This window comes from Myodes glareolus, chromosome 13, assembly GCF_982192425.1.
Source record: "Myodes glareolus chromosome 13, mMyoGla1.1, whole genome shotgun sequence".
Classification (NCBI taxonomy): Eukaryota; Metazoa; Chordata; class Mammalia; order Rodentia; family Cricetidae; genus Myodes; species Myodes glareolus.
In genome coordinates, this window is record NC_142038.1 from 11,596,494 (window position 1) to 11,618,964 (window position 22,471).

Genomic DNA, 22,471 nt, shown 5'->3' on the forward strand with positions numbered 1-22,471 from the left:
ACGATAAAGCAGTGGTTCTCACCCTATTGGTTGACCTTTGGAGGTCAAATGGCCCTTTTCACAAGGGTCACATAGCAGATACCCTGCATATCATTATGATTTATTTACATTATGATTCAAAACAATAGCAAAATTGGTTATAAAGTAGCAACGAAAATAATTTTATGGTTGGGGGGTCACAGCATTAGGAAGGTTGAAAACTATGATGTAATAAATCAATACTTTAATTCAAAAATAGAAAAATACATTTTCTGCTAATATAAACATAACATATTATATGGATAATAACAACTGGTCTATCAAGACATTTAAGACTGTTGGGTGTTGGTGGCTCACACCTTTAATCCCAGCACTTAGGAGGCAGAGGCAGGTGGATCTTTGAGTCTGAGGTCAGCCTGGTCTACAAGAGCTAGTTTCAGGACAGGCTCCAAAGGTACAGAGAAATCCTGTCTTGAATTCCTCCCCGCTCCAAAAAAAACAAACAAACAAACAAACAAAAAAAAAAAAGAAATTTAAGACTAAAATAAAATAGATGGCTATTAAGGTTTGCTTAAATTGCTGGACACAATGCACATGCCTTTAATCCCAACATTCTCCAGCATAATTTACATAGTGAGTTCCAATCCAGCCAGGACTACATAGTGAGATCCTGTCTCAAAAACAAAACAAAGAAGAAATAATGAAAAGATTTTAAAATAAGAACACCTTTATGAAAATACTAATACCAGTTTAATCAGTCTCTTCAGTTTTAATTATCTAATCACATTTCAATTACATAATTTGAAATCTGGATGTGATCTGAACTAAATTAATTGATTCTAAAGCTAGCCAGTCTGGTGGTACAATGATACAATCAGAAATTAAGAGAAAATGACCAGTCTTTGGGATTTAAGATCTTTATGATGTCCAGAAATAAGAATGTTGGCTACTACTGTAATATACTGCCACTCTACTTAGAGGACCTATGCCTTGAAGAGTTATTCAGGATACTACAAATACAAATCAAGCACACAACAAATACTTTACAATCTACTTTATATTAAAATATGCATACTATATAATTAAGCAGCATAATTAATAGGTTAGCCTATGTTTAGAAGGCTAGGCTTACAGAGAGATTGAATTCATATTTACCCAAATTTTTTTCATAGCTTGGAAAAGCCACAGCAACATTATGAACTGTTTACAATGGACATGGGTATTTTAGCAACAAGTATGAAGATATGAAAGAGAGTAAAATATCCAAATTAGCATCCCACAGTTGCCAGTTAACACCAAATTCAAAAGACCAAGACTGAAGCAAATTAGTATGAAGATGAAGGCAGCACAATTCTCTGGGCAGGGGATGCACCACCACAAAAGTCTGAACAGTGACCCAAGTCTGTAACCCTAGCATTAGCAGCATTTGAGAGGCAAACATCAGAAGTTCAAGGTCAATGCTTTCCCAAACAAACAAAACAACCAAAAAGGAGGGTAGGAGCAGAGAGGTGGGGGCAAGAGAAAAAAGGCAAGAAAAAAAAAAGGAAAGAAAAAAATACAACTTCTTTAAAAACTTTATGGAAAACCATGGTGACAAAGTGGGACTAGGATGATAATCCAGGCATCTAGACTTCTATTAGCACAGCTGAAACACGTTTCAACTATCATACTTGCATGATTCTTCAGTCAAATTTAACCAATAAACTTCTATAATCTTGACTTAGTGTGAAAGCCTTACGTAGTAGAATACAGTTAGACTCAAGAGTCCAATTGGTTTGTGTCATGATATAAAGATACTAAAACCTCCCTAGCTGCTACTCCACATCACTTGCCAAAAACAGATACTGGAAATGCAGAAAGTATACATGCATGATTATACTGATAATTATGACAATAGCAAAAAAAAAGGAGAAATAAAGGTTATAAGAGTTCAGACATTCTGTAGGGCCATATAATACAGGCCCATATTTCTACATTCTATGACGGCAAGAATTTCAGGCCACAGTTTGCACCTGCCACACAAAAGGTCGTCACCTACCCTTTCCAGACAAACTGGCACCATCCTAAACAAAGGGTCAGGATAAGCTAAGGTAGCTCTCCTCCTTTTTTGTAAATTTGGGAGATCGCCTGGGTAAGAGGTGTTAATTCAGAAACATTAGATATGGTGGGGGGAAAAAATATTGGTTTTGATTAGATTTGAATGTAACTATGTCCTGATTATCCCACCTGGGAGTAAGAAAGATTTAATTTATTTTACAAGAACACACAATTATGAGACCATGGCTATTTTAGAGACACTCTGGAGTTTTAGAGAAAGTTTGAACTTTTTAAGTCTTGAATTTCTTTAAAAACTGGGACTTTTAAAAGTTTGAGTAGGGGCTGAAAAGATAGTGCAGCAGTAAAAATCTCTGGTCACTCTCCCCCCCAAATACAGCTTGATTCTTAGGGCCATGATAGCTAAAAACTGTAACTCTAGCTCCAAGGGATTCTGGCTCCTGAGGTACAGGGCATAGACATATATATACAGATAAAGTAAGCACACACACATAAAACAAAATAATAAAAATTGAATTATTTTATTTTGTGATACTATAGTAATGTCGTCTTGGGAACAGACAGTCGTGTCTGAACAGTGGTGTGCTTGTGTATCAGGATAACAAGGGGTCAAATGTGCTGGTTAGTTGTCAAGTTGACACAAGCTAGAGTCATCTGAGATGAGGAAACTCAACTGATAAAATGCATTCATAAATGACCTCTTATATGAGGGCACAATACTGAATGATCATTATGGGAAGGCCCAACACTGCAAGAGGTACCACTGCTGGACAAAAGGCCCTGAGTGGTGTTTAAAAAATAATAATAATAATAATAATAAAAAAAACAGGCTGAGGAGGTCAGATGAACAAGTCACTAAGTAGCCTTCTTTCCTTCATGAAATCCGCCTCAGTTCTATCCCCAGGTTACTCCTTGAGTCCCTGCCCTGACTGCGATGATGGACTGTGATATGAAGCTATAAGCTGAATCAGGCCCTTACCCTCCACGTTGCTTCGGGTACTCATTACAGTAGAAAGAACCCTAACAAAGACAAGTGTTTTCAGTGAATGGGCTCAACAGAAATAAGATGGGGTAGTAAAGAGGAAAGAATGAAGATACTGCTTATGACTTGAAGAGATTCAAGTATTGATTAATTTTACTGTCTCACAGTATTGCTTTCTTAATCATAATTTTTAAAAATGTAATCTAAGTGAAGAAAATCTCAATTAAGAAAATGTCTCCAGGAAAAAAGAAAGGAAGGAAAGAGGGAAGGAAGGAGGAAGGAAGGAATTAAGAGATATTATTTTAAGTGTACGGTATACTGACTGCATGTAAGCGTGAGTGTCTGGTGTCAGTGGGGGCCAGAAGTGGGCATCACAACATCTGCAAGTGGAGTGTTATAGCTGTGAGCCAACGTGTGGGAGCTGGCAAAAGAACCCAGCTCCTCTGAACAGCAACAAGTGCTCTAAACCACTAAGATATTTCTCTACAGCCCTCAGAAAACAAAATTTTAACTCAATGATGTAGGTGGGTCTTCTATCTATCTGTTGCTTTCATTGGTTAATAAAGAAACTGCCTTGGCTTTTGATAGGACAGCAGCTTAGATAGGCAGAGTAGACAGAACAAGATCCTGGGAAAAAGAAGCAGAGTCAGACAGACCCATGAAGCTCCGGCCCAAGATGGACGAAGGTTAGAATCTTCCTGGTAAGCCACAGTCTCGTGGTGATACATAGATTATTAGAAATGGGTTAATTAATATGTGAGAGTTAGCCAATAAGGGGCTGGACACAATGGGCCAGGCCATGTTTAAAATAATACAATTTGTGTGTTGTTATTTCGGGTGTAAAGCTAGCCGTGCAGGAGCCTGACGGGAACGCAGCCCGCTGCTCCTTATGCAACACAAAACAGCAACTACTAGTGATCAGGAAATTTTCCATGTATCACTGTTCTACTGATCTGGACTCTGCTAACTGTCAGATAAAGAATAAAAATTCAGTCAGTCAATGGTTCTCTTTAAGAATCAGAATAGTTCTGGGAGCTGGAGAGATGGCTCAGCGGTTTAGAGTACTGGTTGATCTTCCAGAGGTCTTGAGTTCAATTCTCAACAACCACATAGTGGCTCACAATCATCTGCAATGAGATTTGGTGCCCTCTTCTGGCCTGGATGCATATATGCAGGCAGAACACAGCATTCATAATAAATAAATATATCTTTTTAAAAAAGCAATCAGAATGTTGTGAGTCTCCTTTTTTGGCTTAATACCATCAGTCCTAACAACATCCACTCATCCATCACATTCCAGACTCCACACTACTCACTTTCCTGCTGTTTTTTCTGGGCTGCATTCATGGGCATTTCTCAATGATCAGCACCGGCTAAAATACTAAGTACAAACACATGTCCTAAATGGAGCAAAACTGGTATGGTATGTTTTTATACACTGTTTCTTTTATTGAAACAGTCTAATAAGAACTCAGTTTAAGCAGAAAGCCCATCATCATTAAGCTTATCAGGACACACTTACTGAATACTTTTAAAGCATCTGTTAACGTCCTTATGACAAAACCAATCATCAATGTAGTTTCCAATACTAAAGAACTCCTAGAAAACTCTACTTATCTGTAGTGAATGTCATTTTAATACATAATCACTAACTTCCTAAGATTGAGCTAAGAATTCTCATTTATACTTCTATGTGTTCATTTTTGTGTGTGTTAATGTGCAAATGTGCTTTAGGTATTAAGGATTATGTCAACTTTATGAAAATAATCAAGTAGCTAAAATTTAGACTTTTAAGATATACACTTTCAAGTATCCTTGATATAATTACAAATTTTCATCTTATATTTACCAGTGTTGTGTTTTTCTTTTCAATCTCCATAGTCTTAATATCTACCTCTGTGGTATGTGACCTATTCTGATGCATAAAGTGGTCATTTTGAACCTCTCTCACCTCACGAATGTGCTATCCCTCCAGTCTCATGTCATCCTCAAGTATGGGGTTAGCAGAGTACAGGACACATGCGGTCCTGTTGTAGTATAACAACAGGCACCATCTACAATTGCTTCAATTTATGAGTCAGAATCGCTACACAATTTTCAGTCACACATGAAATGAACCATAAGACCTGTCACTCAGTATTCCTCATCTTCTAAAGTACAGTTTCTTAAACTACGGGTAATGTTCCCAATGGGCTTACAGGCAAAGGTGTCTGAATAAACACCCAAAATTAAATTTGTAAACAGATGCATAATTTAAGGTTTTTTTTGGCAATACTCACCCACGTTCCACCATGTGACTCCATTTAAACCATTCTTAACACAAATACATATGCTATGCACTGCGCATGCAGTTAAACCATTCCAACATGACAGCTGAAATGCCTTGGCTCAATTTCATCACTATTATGACCTGTCACGTTTTTACTGTACATATGAGGTCTCTACTGTTACTAGAATATAATAATTATGAAAAATAAAACTTAATTTCTCTGTGTCACTGTTTCTCAGGATATAAGAATCAAATTATAACATCTTTGGATAATACTGTATTACATAGTTTGACTTCAAATATTTCTTTTAGAGTTGTCCATTTGAGGTTCATTTAAAAAGTCATTAAATGAATTTTGGAGTAGGATTAGGAAAATTTTCTCAACAATTTCTGAACTGTTCCTTAACATACTAACGTAATCTGATGCTAAGTATTTAATGTGAATGAATGTTCTTGGCACTGATTATGAAATTAAAATAGTGATCAAATCTAAAACATGTTGAAGATGTTCTATACCCAGCAACACCAAATATTTAGCCAAAATTTAGTGTGTATGTATGTGCTCCCCTGTGTATATGTGGAAGTCAAAGGCAGTTACCAAGATATACTACTCTTCAATGACCTATTTATTTTTTAAAGCAGGATCTCTCATTCAACCTGGCACTCACTGATTCAGTTAGACTGGATGGGCAGCCTGTCCATCCCCTCAAATCTGTGCTGAATCACAGATGCATAGATTAGATTTTTATAAGGGTGCTGGGGACCTAACTTCAGAACCACACCCACAGAACCATCGCCTTGGCCTCCCACTTAATTCTTTATGAAAAATTAGGCACACCTACCTCACTAGTATCACTTTGTTTCCACTTTTAGTAAATGGTAAAGTCATATATATATATAGAACTGCTTCTAAATAAGTTTATGACTTATTATAAGTAAATGATGTGCATACTTAGTTCATTATTCCTGGGATCACATAACAATTTCTCAGGCAAAAACTCATTATGAGGGAGCTGGAGATGGCTCAGCAGTTAAAAGCACTGGCTTCTGGAGGACCCAGGTTCAATTCCCAGTACATACATGGCAGCTCACAACTATCTATAACTCCAGTTCCAGGGAATGAGACACCATCATGTGGACGTGCAAGTAGGTAAAACATCAATGCATATAAGATAAAAATAAATCATTAAAAAAAAACAAAAGAAATATTTTTTTAAACCTACATGAACAGAAAAAGTATGAAACTCTTACACTTAAAATGACAGGGTAAAATTTAGAAATACTTAAAACATATATTGATTCTACACCTCTGTAAGCACTTCAAAACTGGATCTTCATTTCAGAAGTATCAAACAAATTATGCAAAAAAACAGCAATAATCAGTATATCACTAAAAAATAGTACATAGTTTCCTCACTTTGTGTTGTTAAAAATAAAAACTTATTCTAATTAAATAGGTAAAAGAAAACATAAGCCTGTGTTCATAGTGTGATATATAAATCAAGTCCAAAACATGAATACTTTATTTTAGGATTTTAGGGGAGCAGGAGCTTACGTTGGTCTCAGAAACACTACTATCACAAGTGTTAGCCACCACACAGCTTAGAATAAGAGTTTTAATAGTGCAGAAAGCAGCTCAACAGTTTTAAGCCTAGTATTTTTTGTTGTTGTTTTTGAGACAGGGTTTCTCCATATAGCTCTGGCTGTCCTAGAACTCACTCTGTAGACCAGACTGGCCTCAAACTCAAGAGATCCACCTGCCTCTGTCTCTCAAGAGCTGTGATCCAAGTAGGAAAATCGACATTGCTCACATCTAGGGGACACACAACAACAAACAAGTGAGGACGTGGGGTTTTCCCACTGAAATACGCTGAAACTGTTCTGGAGTACTGAGCGTACAATGATATGATGTATGCTTAAGATGGGTAAATTTTTGTTATTAAAGATGCAGAAGAAAATACTAAATAGGCTGAAGACACAGTTAAGACTAGTTGGGCTCCAAAGGTCCCAATACCTTCCCCATATTAGTCCCAGAAGGTATATGATAAGGCGCACCCACACGCTTGCCCGTATTTTGATTTGTAAAGCGGAAAGGAAAGATGATGAATTTTCCTTAAGGAAATACCATGTTCCTGATATGGTGGCCAGGTTATTTTATAGTCTCATGAAAGCCTTAACAGTGATCCTATGAAGCAGGTATTTTTCCTCATTTTAACAGAACAGAAAGTGGGTAAAAGTCAATCAAGGATTATAACCAAAGTCAGCTCACAAGTATGCAAGTGCCAGAAATGATCTGTCCTTCCAAGCCTCCTGCATCTACATTCCATTATACTAACATCCTTACACTGGACTGAGACACCAAATTATACGAGCAGGTTCAAGAATATAACACAAGGTATAAACACTTAAATTCCCACTTCCCAGAGACGCTGAATATTTTTATCAAAGTTTGATTTCCTGTAAATAATGTTCTTACTTGAAAATATTTCGACTATACCAAAAGCAGATGAAAATTCCTTCGATAGTGACTCTGCACAGACATATTTCAAAGCCACCCCAAGAACAACTAGTTTTAAGTGCAATGAACAAGAGTGAACTATAAACTGACAAACCCTTTGGTTGGACTGCTTTGTGTTTCTGACATAAAGATGCATTTCCTTTTGGCAGGAGGGTCTTCTTCTTCATCAGAAGAGCTCTCTATTGTTAAATCAATAACATCTATCTTCTTCTTATTTGCATCACTGGATACAGTCATTGAACAAGGTTTACTAAAGACACTTGTACCTGGAGGTAGATCAACAGAAAGAAAAAAGAAATATCAAAGATAAAACACAAACTAGCTCTAAGTCTTAAATGCCTACATATATACATGACATTACACATCCAGGGAAGACATTTTACTCTAGTAGGGACAGAGTCCAGGAGACTACCTTGTCTGTTAAACATTTATGTGAGAGTCAAGGCCATTCCTGACAGAGGGCAGAGCCTCCTTCACAGTACACTTATTCTCTCCAGGACTATCAGCAGGTTAGTACAGGGCCTAGTACTGCTCATGCTGTCTGTCTGGTTAGTAATTATTATGCAGGGTTAGGGAACTGGTATTATGCCATGTGACAACAGTGTGGAATGTGCACAGTAAGCTGTGTGTTGTTATACACATGTGGCACCATTATGTCAGAGACATCTGGCCTCAAGTATGCACTATCAGCAGCTGCATATTTTTACATGTAGCATCACTGAGTCAGAATCTGACATTTCAACTGTAGCAATTTTGCCCATATTTAAAAAAGAAAAAAATTTCAAATTGGTTACCTAAGTAACTCTGATATGAATCATCTAGTCATCACCCATTATGTTTATATAAGCAATCACATTTATCATGTTATGTAACATTACACCCTCTCATCTATGAAAAAAAGAAAGAAAAAGCATCACGTATTAATCAATAAAACTGTCTGTGCACATTTTTTTAAATTATGTATACAATATTCTTTCTGTGTGTATGCCTGAAGGCCAGAAGAGGGCACTAGACCTCATTACAGGTGGTTGTGAGCCACCATGTGGTTGCTGGGAATTGAACTCAGGACCTTTGGAAGAGCAGGCAATGCTCTTAACCTCTGAGCCGTCTCTCCAGCCCCTCTGTGCACACTTTTACATAATAAGGGCAACCCTGGCAATTTATCTCTAAGAGGTCTGTGACAATCACAACAGAATAATGAACATAGTCATAAAGTCTTTATTTTCCCTTAGTATTCAGAAAATCAATTACTTTTTTAAGAATTTCAACACAGAAAAAAGTCAAATGCAATGAATTCAGAGCTTGAATGTGTACGTGGACTTCACTTCCTCAAACTCCTTCAGTGTGTTCTTTAGTGCAGGTTAGTGTAGGAGATTAAAAACAAGAGCACACGCGGGGTGACTAAAGCTATGAAATCCCTCTACCAAAAACAAAAATAGAAGAATTTGTTCAATAACAGCTAATTCATGACCACTGTTCTTCACACTAATAAATGATATAAAACCTCCCTAACCACACTGGGTTCTGTAAGGATACAAAAAACAATGTGTAACTTTTCTTGTTTGTTTCTCAAGTATGTATACATAGTATGCATGCATACATATGTGTCTGCACATATATGAGCATACATGTGAAGGACTGAGGTTAATATGAAGCACATTCCTCAATTGTTTGCTACTTTATTAACTCACACAGATTGAACCAATTTGGTTACTTAGTCTAGCTCAAAGGTTCCCAACCTTCCTAATGCTATAACACAGGTCCTCATGTGGTGGTGACCTCCAACCATAAAATTATTTTCATTGCTAGTTCATAACTGTAATTATCCTATTGTCATGAATTATAATGTAAATAAATACCTGCATATTTTGATGATGTCACACAAACTCAAAGGGGTCTAATCTACAGGTTGAGAACAGCTTTCCTTGGGGATTCCTGTCTCTGCACTGGAATCACACTAGGCTTACACATGGCCACCCAGCCAGTATGGGTGCCCTGAATCTGAATCCCAGTCTTCAAGCTATACCCATCCTCACAGCTTCCTAACTTTTGATACCTTTTACTTGTTTTGCACATAAAACACTTTTAGAAGCTGGTAAGATATTTTTAAAAGAAGAAAAAGAAGGACCGATGGCCCAAAGATAAAGCTAGCTAATTAAACCCTAAAAATATTCCTATTTTTTTAAATAGTTAATATTTAATAATTAAATATTAAATAACTTAATATTTAATAATTTGCACTTCTTTGGACACTCCTGCCATTCAGCACATACTTTCAATTTTTGTACAGGGCTGGCTGGTTACTTTCATAGCTTCTTTCTTGGGTCTCATTGGACACCAAGAACCATCTTCTTGGAACTTGATCTCATCTACATCAGAACAGTCACTGAGAATTTCCATGAAAAGCCTGTAAATCAATTAGAAGTACATACATGTCATAATAGTCAAAGATGGAGTAAGAAAATAGTATACACTAAAAACAAAGTAATAGTGCAAGACTTTAAAAAAAAACTTTTTTGGAACTCCAATTACTTTACACTTTATGATAATTACAATTCCTGTTTATGGGAGGGAGGCAAAATGATGGATGGATGGATGGATGGATGGATGGATGGATGGATGGATGGATGGATGGATGGATGATGGATGAACGGACGGGCGGACGAACAGGAATAGAAATCAGGTCTATTACTGTATATAATCATACTTAGGTACATATATATATATACATATATATGTACACATAATTAAAAACCAAATAAATCTTTACTAAAAAGACTTATTAAAAATCAGTTCATATAATTTGCCCGATTCTAATACAAACAATATAAGAAATCACATTTAGAACTTAACTCCAGAGTCAAAATAACCTAAGCACAGCCTTAAAACTTAGCAGCTATGTAACCACTTGTCCTATTACTACTTAGTGCTTTGATTTTTTTTAAGACAGCGTCTAATTATGCAGTCCTAACAAGCCTTGAATGCAGAGATCTGCCTCATCAGCAGGCTGTGTTTTGTTGTGTGTCGTCCCCGCCCCCACTTTTTCCACCTATTTCTTTTTTGAGTTGTTTGGCCAGTTAGAACCAGAGCTACACTTACCCATCTAAGATTAGACTTTCATAGGCAGCCTTTTTGTCACAAACGGGACAAATCCAGGTAGGCTTCTTCTCATTCATTTGAAGATAAAGGGCAGCATCGAAACACTGCAGGTGTGTACAAGTCACTGCACGGCATGGGATTGTCAGCCTCATTTTCCCTAACTACAAAACAGAGAACACAGAATGAAAGCGAGCTCAAACAGGACAAGAAGGCCTTCAGGAGAAGAGGTACTCATAAAGGTCTCAATAGCCAACCCAAGTTTGTTTTCATAAAGATAGTTTTATATTTTTATTTATGGGTAATCTCAAGATTTCTGAAAGATCATTTCACTTTAGTAATGTGCAAGTCCAAAGGCAGAGAAAGACATACACCAAAACAAAACAAAACCCAATCCTGCATCTTACCTGGCCCTAGTCTCTCTATTACGGAAAGCACTGTTAGACATTTCTTGCATGCCCTTTCATGAAAGTTCTAAGCAGAAATCAAACATGTATTTTAAAACTCATTTTCTCACAAACAATGGTGCATTTTACAAAATTTTATATCTTACTGTTACCCATTAGGTACTACATAAATCTGTATATAAAAAGCAACCACTAGAAGTTAGAGAGCAAGATCAATGGTTCAAAGCACATACTGAAGTTGAAATGACCTTAGTTCACTTCCCATCAACCTCATGAGGTGGCTCACAACCACCTGTAACTCCAACTCCACATGCCTCTGACCTTCATGGACACCTGCCCTCATGTGAACACAAACACATGAACACACGAACAAACACACACACACACACACACACACACACTTTAAAAAGTAAATCTTGTTTTAAGCTACCACAATACAAAGACATCACAGTTTACTTAATTAGTAGGTACTTAAGCGTTTCCCACCTTGTATCACTATAATGTTATAAATTAAGTACCTCAAAACGAAATATTTTTGGATCAAAAAGAACTCTTTGTGATCTTTGAACATTGACAAACTACCTTAAATAGAGTAATCTAATGATTTGTAAAATTCCCATACATAAACAGGCTTGACTCCGTTCAACCATTATCACCAGTGTTAATGAATGTTTGATTTCTACCAGTCTGGTTGAAAAGAAATATTTCAAGACAGTTGTGAAGTACATTTCTCTTATTTTCAGTGTGAACTGAAGCGTCTTCTACTTTTAAGAGCTATGTATGTTTCTAAGAACTCTCTATGCACTGATTTTTTTCACACAGTCACTAAATTTATTCAGAGGAGCTCTATACATATAAGCTTCATGTGTAACATAAATTTCAAATATTCATGAAAACTTTTACAATTTACTATTATATAATCAAATGTGTCAAAGTCCAGTATGTTTCTATATTGCTCTGCTTACTTCTTAGAAAAGAGGTCCACTGACACCCACACCTTCATTAGACCAGGTGAACATTCCTTTTATAACCCTTAAGACCTCCCCACATGTCATTTACAGAAAATATCTCCATTTATGAGCAGCTCTTCTAACAAAGGATAGTACCTATATCTATTCCTGTATATCCCCAGTGCTGGCTCAATACCAGCTCATAAAGTGTTCTCAGAGTTTGCTGACTAGGTAAGAGAATGTATAAAGACTAGAAGGGAGACAGAGAAAACAAGGGCAGGAGAAAGGATTCTTAAAAAGTTAGTAACCGAAGCCAGGTTGTGGTGGTACACACCTTTAATCCGAGCACTTGGGAGCCAGAGACAGGAAGAAGGGTCTCTGTGCGTTCAAGGCCAGCTAGTCTACGGAGTGAGTTCCAGGAAAGCCAGGGATACATGATGAAACCCTGTCTCTACAGAAACAAAAAAGCTAGAGACTTCACCATGTAGAATTAACCTGAGTTTAACAGAAAATGTGGTCTGTTCTCTTAAAGCATACATTTCCTTGTTCTTTCTTTGAAAACAGATTATCCCTTCGCTCTCCAGACTCTACTAAAGTTAAGAGCAACCCACAGTCCAGGAGCCACAAACTTCATTTCTATTTTGAGATAAAGCTGTAAATACTACAATAAACTACAGACAACTAGACTCCTGAGACAGCTAGCAGAGTTACATGCACATCCAAATGTTCCTCATTGCCATGATGTACCTCTAGTTTTTATAACATTAAATAGTAGAATACTGACCTAAGAATTTAATCCCTATTATTTCTGATTTTATTAAGTTTATGTCCTACTCAGAATCAAAGCTGACTAGATATACAACATTTTCAAGTATAAGATAAACAGTTTTAAGAATTTTTCTAAAAGCAAACTATCTCTGCAATCTTAGAAGGAATCCCTGTATTTATGTAGTACTGGGATAGTCCCTGAAATAGTCATATTCAATATAGAAATTCTGCATCAATATAAATGAGTTTACTTCTTTACACTATTAGTATGTGGAAAAAGCCATCAAAATAAGCTGAGTAAGTTACACTAACTTACTCAAAAAAATAGAAAATAAGACAGTGTAACTACTAATACATTTAGATAATTGAAAAACAGTTTTTAAAAAATGGGCTGGAGAGATTTAAAAAAAAAAACAACCAACTGAGTGTAGTAGCATATTTGTAATCCCAGTGTTGGGGTGGCAGAGAGAAGATTACTGGGTTCACTGACCAGAAACACTGCCCAGCAGGCAAGTACCAAATCCCAGGGAGATCTTGGCTCAAAAACTCAGAAGAAATAGTTCCTTAAAAAAATGACAACTTAGGCTTAGGTTGCCATCTGGCCTAACATGCAGACAGACAAGTATGCGCGCGCGCGCGCGCACACACACACACACACACACACACACACACACACACACACACACACACACAATTCTTTCTAAAAGAAAAAGCTTCATAAAGAAAAATGAATAAACAACATTTATCAAGACAGCAGGAAGAAAGCTATTAGAAACCAGTGCATTGACATTTTAGCCCAATCTGGCAAAAACTGTTGGAAACAAAATTGGAAGGATTACAGTTCTATTAGTGACCCTTTGGTTTGTGTTAACTATGCTTGAGCAGGATCCTCATCTACAAAATAAATATAATGCCTCACTCGCGCCTTGCTCCAACACTTACATGTTACAGAGCCCAACAATTATTTTCTTCCCTCTCCCTCTGACATAACTTCTCCATTAAATTTTTAAAAAGCATGTCTTACAAAGGTAGCAATCACCAAATGTTATCTAAAACTACACTAGAAATTCATGACTCAGTTTTTCTCATAAAGATCTTCTTGCTTGAAAAGGCTTTCTTCCACACACTTCATTTTACAGAAGCTTCAGCCACATCCTGACACTCCTCCCCACTTCACTTATCACTACATATAGTCTGCCTCTTTTTCATGGGATGTGTTCTCTAACTAGACTGTTTTTCTCTCAGTTAGCTCAGTGCCAACCACACATTATGCAGACAATCTCAGAGCAGCTGAATGATTTCTCACCTTTCTCTATGTAAGGAGATAAGAAATAAAAATTACTGTGTAACTTAAGGGTGCACTAAAAAGTTCTTAATATGCATACGAGACTGCATTCTTTACACCATTAATTATGACAGGTTTCCGAGCCTAAGGCTTCTTCTCTTGTAAGTCATTGCTTTATAATTGCTTAAAGGACACAAAATTCCCTAAAATATACTCATGAAGATATCTAATGGAAAAGGCAAAAATTTAGAAGTCTATCAAAATATTCCTTTATCTATCCCCACCCTAACTTTTATAAGATAACTAGTCATTTATGAAATGCAATAGCGATCAGAATATTTTGTCAGTTTACTTACAGGACACATCAAGGACACTCGAAGACTAGTTGTAGCAATTTCACTATCAGGATCTGCAGTAAGTTTTTCTTTAACTTTAAAAAGAAAATGGTAATAATAAACTTAAAAATTAATGATAACAGAGAAAAATTACAGAAGATATTTGAAAATTCCAACCCCCTTTGAATAGGTGAAGAAAGACAAAATGTTGACTATTAATGTAGTAAAAACACAACCACATTTCCGTTATTAGATTAAGGAATCACCAACAGGCAAACTCTGCATCACATACTGAATTTTTAAGATTTATTTTAAAAATTAAGGCAACTGGGAGGGAAGAGTTACAAACAAAAAAACCATTGTTTTAGGATTTAAGAAAACAATTAGGAGAGGAATAAGGAATGGAGCAGGGGCCTGCGCTTTAATGTTTTCCAACACACACTCATTACATTTTTATTAGACTGCATTAGCTGTTTCCAACAACTGGTAAACTTGCAGACAGAAAAGATATATTCTTTATTTCCTCTAACAACTGATAACAATGTGATATGTCTGAGGCTTCTTTCACTAAGTAATTCAAGTTACTTGCTACAATCACATGAACATACATACTGTGCATGTGGGGGTGGGATGTGTCTGTGTACACATATATAGTGTATATATGGTATGCATGTGTATGTATATATTAGTGATTAATATTACTGTATATTTTTATGTATGTAAGGACTTCCCTTCATCAATGTGTCTCATATGTTTAGTCTTAAAACATTACTTACTTAGCGCTCTGGAATGATCAGGATTCCTAATACCTTTCATTTTTAATCTCTGTAATAACATGGCTGATGTAAGCTGTCGTACAAGATATACAGACATGGAGTAATTCTATAAAAAAAAAGAAAATCTGTTTTAAGGACAAGACAGTTTTTTTTTTTAACTTATATAAAATACAAATGGAAGAAACTCCAGACTCTACAGGTAACACTCAACCCCCAAAAGAGAGTCAGCAACTAGGACAGGAACAAGATCAACTAAGCATTTAGGTTTTTCTCACTGTGAAATTACATTTCAGTCACTTGTCATTTTAAGACTTTCATGAATGGTAAATAGTGTGGACAAGTGCTTTCAGATTATGTTTTCTAACTCAGTAAAATGAGTAGCTTGGGGCCACTCAGAGAACATTTCCTCCCATAGCAACAAGAATTTTGTTTTTATTTACTTATGTAACAATGCTTGCTTTCAAACTTTCATTTGAAAACAGTTCACACTGCATAAACCAAGTTCAATGAGTGTTCTAAATTAACACTTCAAATTTAGAGTGTCAAAGTTCTAATTCTTTCAGAAGAGACTACCTGTTACATGGCCTTAGGCAAATTACACCATAAAGGCTATATTAGCTTTTTTCTGAAGAAAAGACTAACAAGTTAACTCCACTCCTAAAGAGCATTTTACTAAGGAAGGACAAATAAAACACAAAAACAAATTACAAAGATAAAAACCAGGAGCAGAAACCTCCTATGTCTGATTCTAAACCTAGATATTACAAAGAGAAACTGCTGTTAACTATTTATACAGGCCCGAGGGCTAAAATACTCTGCTCTGCCTCTTCACTCCATAATTCCACTCAATTTCACAATGGAGAAACCATTAAATAATTGCCAAACTAAATACTTCTAAATATTTTTGATGTTCTTTTAAGTATCCAAATTCCAACAGCATTGCTTAAATTTTAGGTTCAGTGATTACTTTAATTAAAAGAGAAAGTATTTCCATTATACAACAAAACTAGGATGTCTACAATGACTCTAACCATTTATTTAAAAATTTAAGCTATTTACAGATCTCTATCTTGGTAGCTAAAATGAAACAAAAAAAAAATCCTACAATAAACATAGAGCTCAATTTCTGCTCATAATACAGGAACATCACATTTTATTTCCATGAAATGGGAACACAACAGTTAACACTCAAAAATGTTTCTACTGTCTATTGTATAAACAGCGAACTCAATACAAACTGTCTGCTTTAGCCAATATCATAATTGATATCTTCATTTTGAGACTGAGTATCAGTAGAAAATCATGCTCATCAACCTGAAGCAATTCTGATTATTTTATGGCATAGCCTGGATCTTAACTGAACTACTAGCTGCTTATTTAAAGGCAAGAACAGATATCTGATTTTTAGTGCTTTTAGTGTTTTTGTTAGTGGGTTCAATTCCCAGTGTCCACATGGCAGCTCACAACTGTCTGTAACTCCAGTTCCAGGGCACACAGAGGACACAACACCCATGACAAAACACCAATGGACAAAGAAAAAAGAAAAGAAAAGCTTCTGAGGTTTTGTTTTTTTTTTTTTTAGACAGGTTTCTTGAACTCAGAGATCCGCCTGCTGCTGCCTCCCAAGTACAAGGATTAAAGACGTACACCACCAACCAGCTAGGAACAGGTGATTAACAGATCATTTTTAAGTATGAGTACTGTTAACCATTTCCCACAAGGACCAATAAGCTGTTTTATGATCTTCTTCATAAGTACATTTTCAGGTTGTAAAAATACTTCTTAGACACACACCAAGCTTAAATTAAACCACTATTTGAAGAAATATAAACATACATATATTTTTACTGTAAAATGAAAACAAAATTCATGAAATATTATAGTTAATCTCCACATTATCATCACTGCATAGAAAAAACTGCTTTTTAGAGGTTATAGTCGAAAAACAGAAGGAAATAACGTTCTTCAGTTTCAATATGAAGCATCCTTCATCGGCCCATGTGTCTGAAAGCTTGGTCCCCAGGTGGGAGTGCTGCTTTGAGGCTGTGGAACTTTTAAGGGGTAAAGCTGAGATACAATGCAAGGAGCTGCTTTTCTACCACACCATGATGGACTCGATCAACTCCAACTATGAATCACAATACGCTCCTCGTCATTGAAGGTACTTTTTTCAGGTATTTTCAGAGTAACAAGCAATCACTATACAAAGTTGGCATCATAAAAAAAAGAAATCAACTCCCAATGAAGACATGTTTTCATCCTACCCCGGAAAACAACTCTTACCTTTCCAATTTCAGATGCCCAAGAAATAGAAATCTGATTTGGCACAGCTGAAGACAATCTAACTAAAGATGTAATATTCAAGGGACGTCCAGGGCGCTTCTGTTCAATCCCATTTTTAGGTGGTGGTGCATAGCCCTATAACAAAAAATTAATTCTAAAGTTTCTGTATGACTTAACCATTTCCTTCAAGATACAAACAGGATCTTGCCTAATTTTTGTTAATTATTAATTTTATCTTACATACAAATAAACCAGAAAAATAAAAACCCATATTCCACCATTTAAATTAATGCTGACATTTTGGCATACTGGCTAATGAATCTTTTTACAGAAAACCAATCTATACGGATAAATTCATACCTCAATAATAGCTCATCTAAAGAGGGGCTGTCTCCTCCTGCCTTATATTCCACTCTCCACCCAGTTATATCACATCCTGTTTTCGCCTAGGCGTCAAGCACTGGAATTAAAGGGGTGAGCCACAACCACTTAGCTCTGTTTCTCTTTTAGATTGATTCAATCTCATTTAGCCCAGGGAGGCCTTGAACTGCCTCTGTCTCCCGAGTGCTGGGATTAAAGGTGTGCACACCATCTGGCCTCTATGATTAACTAGTGGGATTAATTCTGCACCCTGATCTTCAATAAGCTTTATTAGCTATAGTACAAAGTATCACCACAGGTTTCAGCCATGTTGAATTATATACCTTACAAAAGATAAAATTCAGACGGGTACAAAAGCAGAGCTACAGAATATACCCAAGTAAAACAGATCCTGAGAACATCCTTCACTGTGTTTTGTCACGGCACAGGTGTTGGGTTCACAGGGTCCGTGGAAAGAAGACTCAGAGACACCTGAAGAATGAATTTAGCATCTCACGGCTGTAGGGGGATCCAGGCTCTAAGGACTGAAACACTTTTCCTTCACCCAAAGCATTTCTATTGTCCTTCGTAGTTACACTTTAGCCAGGTGATTTTCATATGCTCTAAATAACCTGGCAAGCTTCCACAGGGAAAATGCTAAGTGTAAATTCTCAATAAAGGAAGATACCACGGTGTTCCAGGTTTCCGTCCCCAACCAACTTCTGCATAGGCTTTGTATCCTTGGGAACTTTCTCAGACAAGATTTTCATAGAGCACCAAGAGAAATAAAAATGTATGAGCTACACAAAAGATAAATTAGGGCTAGGTGTTAGCACTCTCAAGCCAGAACAAGGCTGTAGGCTCAATCAACAGTACTTACTGCCTCATTCTCTCCAGTGTGCGTAAGGCTCAGCTTTTATTTCTTTAATCTTGTATAAAATGTGTGTGTGCACGCATGCGTGGCATCTGCAGAGCAAGGAAGAATCTGAGGCAAGTGCTGGAATCTGGAATTGGAGTTCCAGGCCATTCACTGTGACATGCCCTTTGTGAAAACTGAAAACTAAACCCAGGTCTTCTGCAAGAGCATCAAGAGTTCTTAATCACTGAGTCATCTCTCTAGTCCTTGGGTTTGGATTTTTGGATACAAAATTTCATAGGGAATGTTGTGTCCTTCTATGGTATCACATCATGAAGCAAATGAAAGCTACTTGTCCCATGTAGCTTTCAATGATTCATCAACCCAAGAACTTTACTCTGCACTCTCCACAATAAGATTTCCCATCAAGGGGCAAATTTCTTCCTCAAGCTGCTTTTACCCAGGTATTTATATTATAACTGCAAAAGGAAAAGAAACTCAGACTGTTGGTGAGTTCCAGGTTAAGCAAGAGACTCTGTCTCGAAAAATTAAATGAAGAATAGAGGAAAACATTCCAATATCAACCTTGGGCACATGCACACCCACACAGAAATTTAAAAATTAGACACGTAGCCAGTTCAGTAGATAAACACTTGCTGTACAAGTATGAAAACCAGAGCTCTGGTCCCTGGAACACAGGAAAAAAACAGGATGGCATGGCAGCCTCCTAGGATCACAATACTCAAGAGGAGAGACAAGATTCCTGGAGCAAACTGGCAGCAATTGGTAGCTCTGGATTCATTTAGATGCCTTGCCTCCAAACATAAAGTGGAAAGTGATCAAATAAGACACCAAACATGAACTTCAGGCCTCTACATGCATGTACACACATCAATCTGAACACATGTCAACATGTGAACATAAAATACTACATACTTGCACATAACATATACATTTAAAGAAAAAATGAAATCATCTTTAAGTGGGTAAAATAAAGGTGCTTTTATCACTTACTTGATATGTGGGAGCTCGAGGACACAATACTATCAAAGCAATTAATATTTCTTATTCCATTTACTTTGTGCATGCAATATACCAGCCATCTGCAATGGGTCTACAATGACTGGATATTGTAATAGAGACACATATGTAAGGACTTGTGCGAAGTCATAGACAAGTTATGTTCAAACTTACCATGGAAAATTCCATAATTCTATCAAGATTATCCCTGCAGGATCTGTTTTCAGCAAATTGAGATCAAGGCAAGAACAAGTCACAATCTTTTGTGCCCTATTAATGCTTTTTACAATTAGGTTAAGGTCCCACAAGCTATAGAGCTCAATTCAACCCCCAAAGATCCACTGTATCTTTGAGGCTGTAGTATGCTTACAGGATTTCATGAACCTCAGAACCCTGCCAAGTACAAAGAGACCCTACATTTTATTATCCCAATGACCAGTAATTGGGGAGTAACAGGTATTTTGAGCAGTTTTTCATCAGCTCCATGTGAGCTTATGCCATCTGTTCCCTAAGATTTCCCACATATGGTGACACACATCTGTAATACTAGAGCTCAGAAGACAGGCAGGTAAATTAAAACTAGGACAACCTAGTCCACATACCACATATCAAGCCAATCAGGTCTCAAAATAACAAGAAAGAGGCTTTCGTGAAGCTTGTGGAGTTGACGCAAAATGTCAACCACCTGTTGCTTTCCCTCTTTGAAATGTGTCTGTATTTCTCCCAGTATTCACATTCTTCCTGATAGCATCCCTGGCTCAAGGGTGAGTGTCAGACTCTTCAGACAAAGGGTGCTGTATATAGAACTGCTATCTCTACAAACAGCCTAAAGTAAGAACTTAAGGTCATTGGTGTTTTAGGGCAGACACCAACATTGTCTAACAATGTCACAGGAATACTCCAAATATTTCATTTATTTTGTCTCAACTTGTCTAGAAGAGTAACAGAGACCTGTCATAGTGAAGTTACAGACCTCATTTAAATACTAAGCCAAAGCATGGTACTGACTGGGCCATTCAGAGTTTTGTGAAACTTACACAGATACACTGCACAGCCATCACAGTTACTATAAAAATGTCAAGTTTAGGAAGATCTGATACACTGCAAACAAATTCCACCAATGGCAGTCATATCACATTGGATAGGCTGAGACTGAGTCTATAAACACGCAAAAAGGCTCCAGTTTTATCTTTCTTCAAGGACAGTAAAAGAATTAAACAACGAAGAGTCAAACAATCTTAGCACATAATAAAAAGTAAAACGTAAATGTAGGGGGAAAATAATCACATAAAGTGTGCACAGAATCGTCCTATGACTTGTGATTTTGCCAGGCTTCCTTTTTTTCAAACATCCAACCACCCAACTGGCCATCCTTCAGCTCAAAGGAGAGGTGCTTCCTCCCCTGGTTCAGATGTTTGTGCAATACACTCAGAAAAGACAACTCTTTTGACTGTTAATGCTGAAGTCGGAAATCCAAGAGGCAAAATGTCCCATGGTTTTTGAGTCTCACAATGTATCTCAGACTAGCCTTGAACCTTAGATCCTTCTGCCTCAGGCTTCCACAAGATGGGATTCCAGGTGTGTTGCCATGTCCAACTTACATGGCTTTTGAACATGTACAGATCATGTAAGCAATCCTCCCAGATCGTGTGGACCCAGATTCTTTAATTTCCCCTTTGTCCTCAAAGGACTGTCTCAGGCTTCAGTCTCTCAAACGTCTTCTACAAGAGTCAGTTACTGGTACAGCAGGGCTTAAGCTCTGTAAAATTCATTGAGTAGGCCAATAAATGTATTCGTCAGGTAAAGGAGCTTGCCATATAAGACTGGTGGTCAGAGTTCAATCTCTAGAACCCATATAAAGAAGGAGAGAACTTAGTCCTCAAAACTGTCATCTGACGTCTACATGTTCACCATGGCACTCCTATGCAAGCACACGCACATACACACATATAAAATTCAAGGGATAAGCAATTTTTCAGGTCCCACAGCAATGAATAAGACAACTGACACGCTTAGCAACTACGAAAGGTCGGTTTTCTTGGGGAATAGAGGGTAGCCTGGGTCATGAACAGTAATAAGCACTTGGTTCTTGGAGAACTTAGATTCCTGGACTGCACTGTATGACTTGCTCAGCTTCTCAAAGGAATTACTCACATACTCATTCAAAGTCAAGTCTCAAGCCAAGCAGGGATGTCACACAGCTTCCTTGTCTCTAATAGTTGCTTTTGCTGAAAAGGCAACTTGGAATAGCAGTGGAGTCACAGAGGATTTCCATGACAAAAATGTACATCTCTGCTTTGTAGTGCTCAATAACTAGGCTTCTGCCTTGCTCCTGAATTACAGTATTGGTAGCATTCTACATACCATTCCAATTTAGTGATGTATTCCAGGCCACAGTGGGAAATAACACATAGTACAGTTCAACAACTGAAGTGTTTGTTATTTTAAGATGCAAGGATTTGAACATTCCAGTAATCTCAGCCAGAAACATGCTATCCAAGTTCACACTATATATATTCCAGAAGTTGCTTC

General features: G+C 37.0%; 1 protein-coding gene across 7 annotated transcripts in view; it reads right to left on the bottom strand.

The window, feature by feature from the left end:
* The window catches only part of Pias2 (protein inhibitor of activated STAT 2), an 84,411-nt gene that overhangs the window by 14,503 nt on the left and 47,437 nt on the right, over positions 1 to 22,471 (bottom strand). For all 7 annotated transcript variants that reach the window (XM_085676405.2, XM_085676406.2, XM_085676403.2 and 4 more), the window contains exons 6-11: positions 17,704 to 17,838; positions 15,421 to 15,526; positions 14,666 to 14,739; positions 10,903 to 11,063; positions 10,077 to 10,210; positions 7,898 to 8,069 (exon numbers count right to left, since the gene is read on the bottom strand). In XM_085676405.2, the coding sequence (XP_085532531.1) occupies positions 7,898 to 8,069; positions 10,077 to 10,210; positions 10,903 to 11,063; positions 14,666 to 14,739; positions 15,421 to 15,526; positions 17,704 to 17,838 (782 nt within the window). The remainder of the gene's footprint in view (positions 1 to 7,897; positions 8,070 to 10,076; positions 10,211 to 10,902; positions 11,064 to 14,665; positions 14,740 to 15,420; positions 15,527 to 17,703; positions 17,839 to 22,471) is intronic.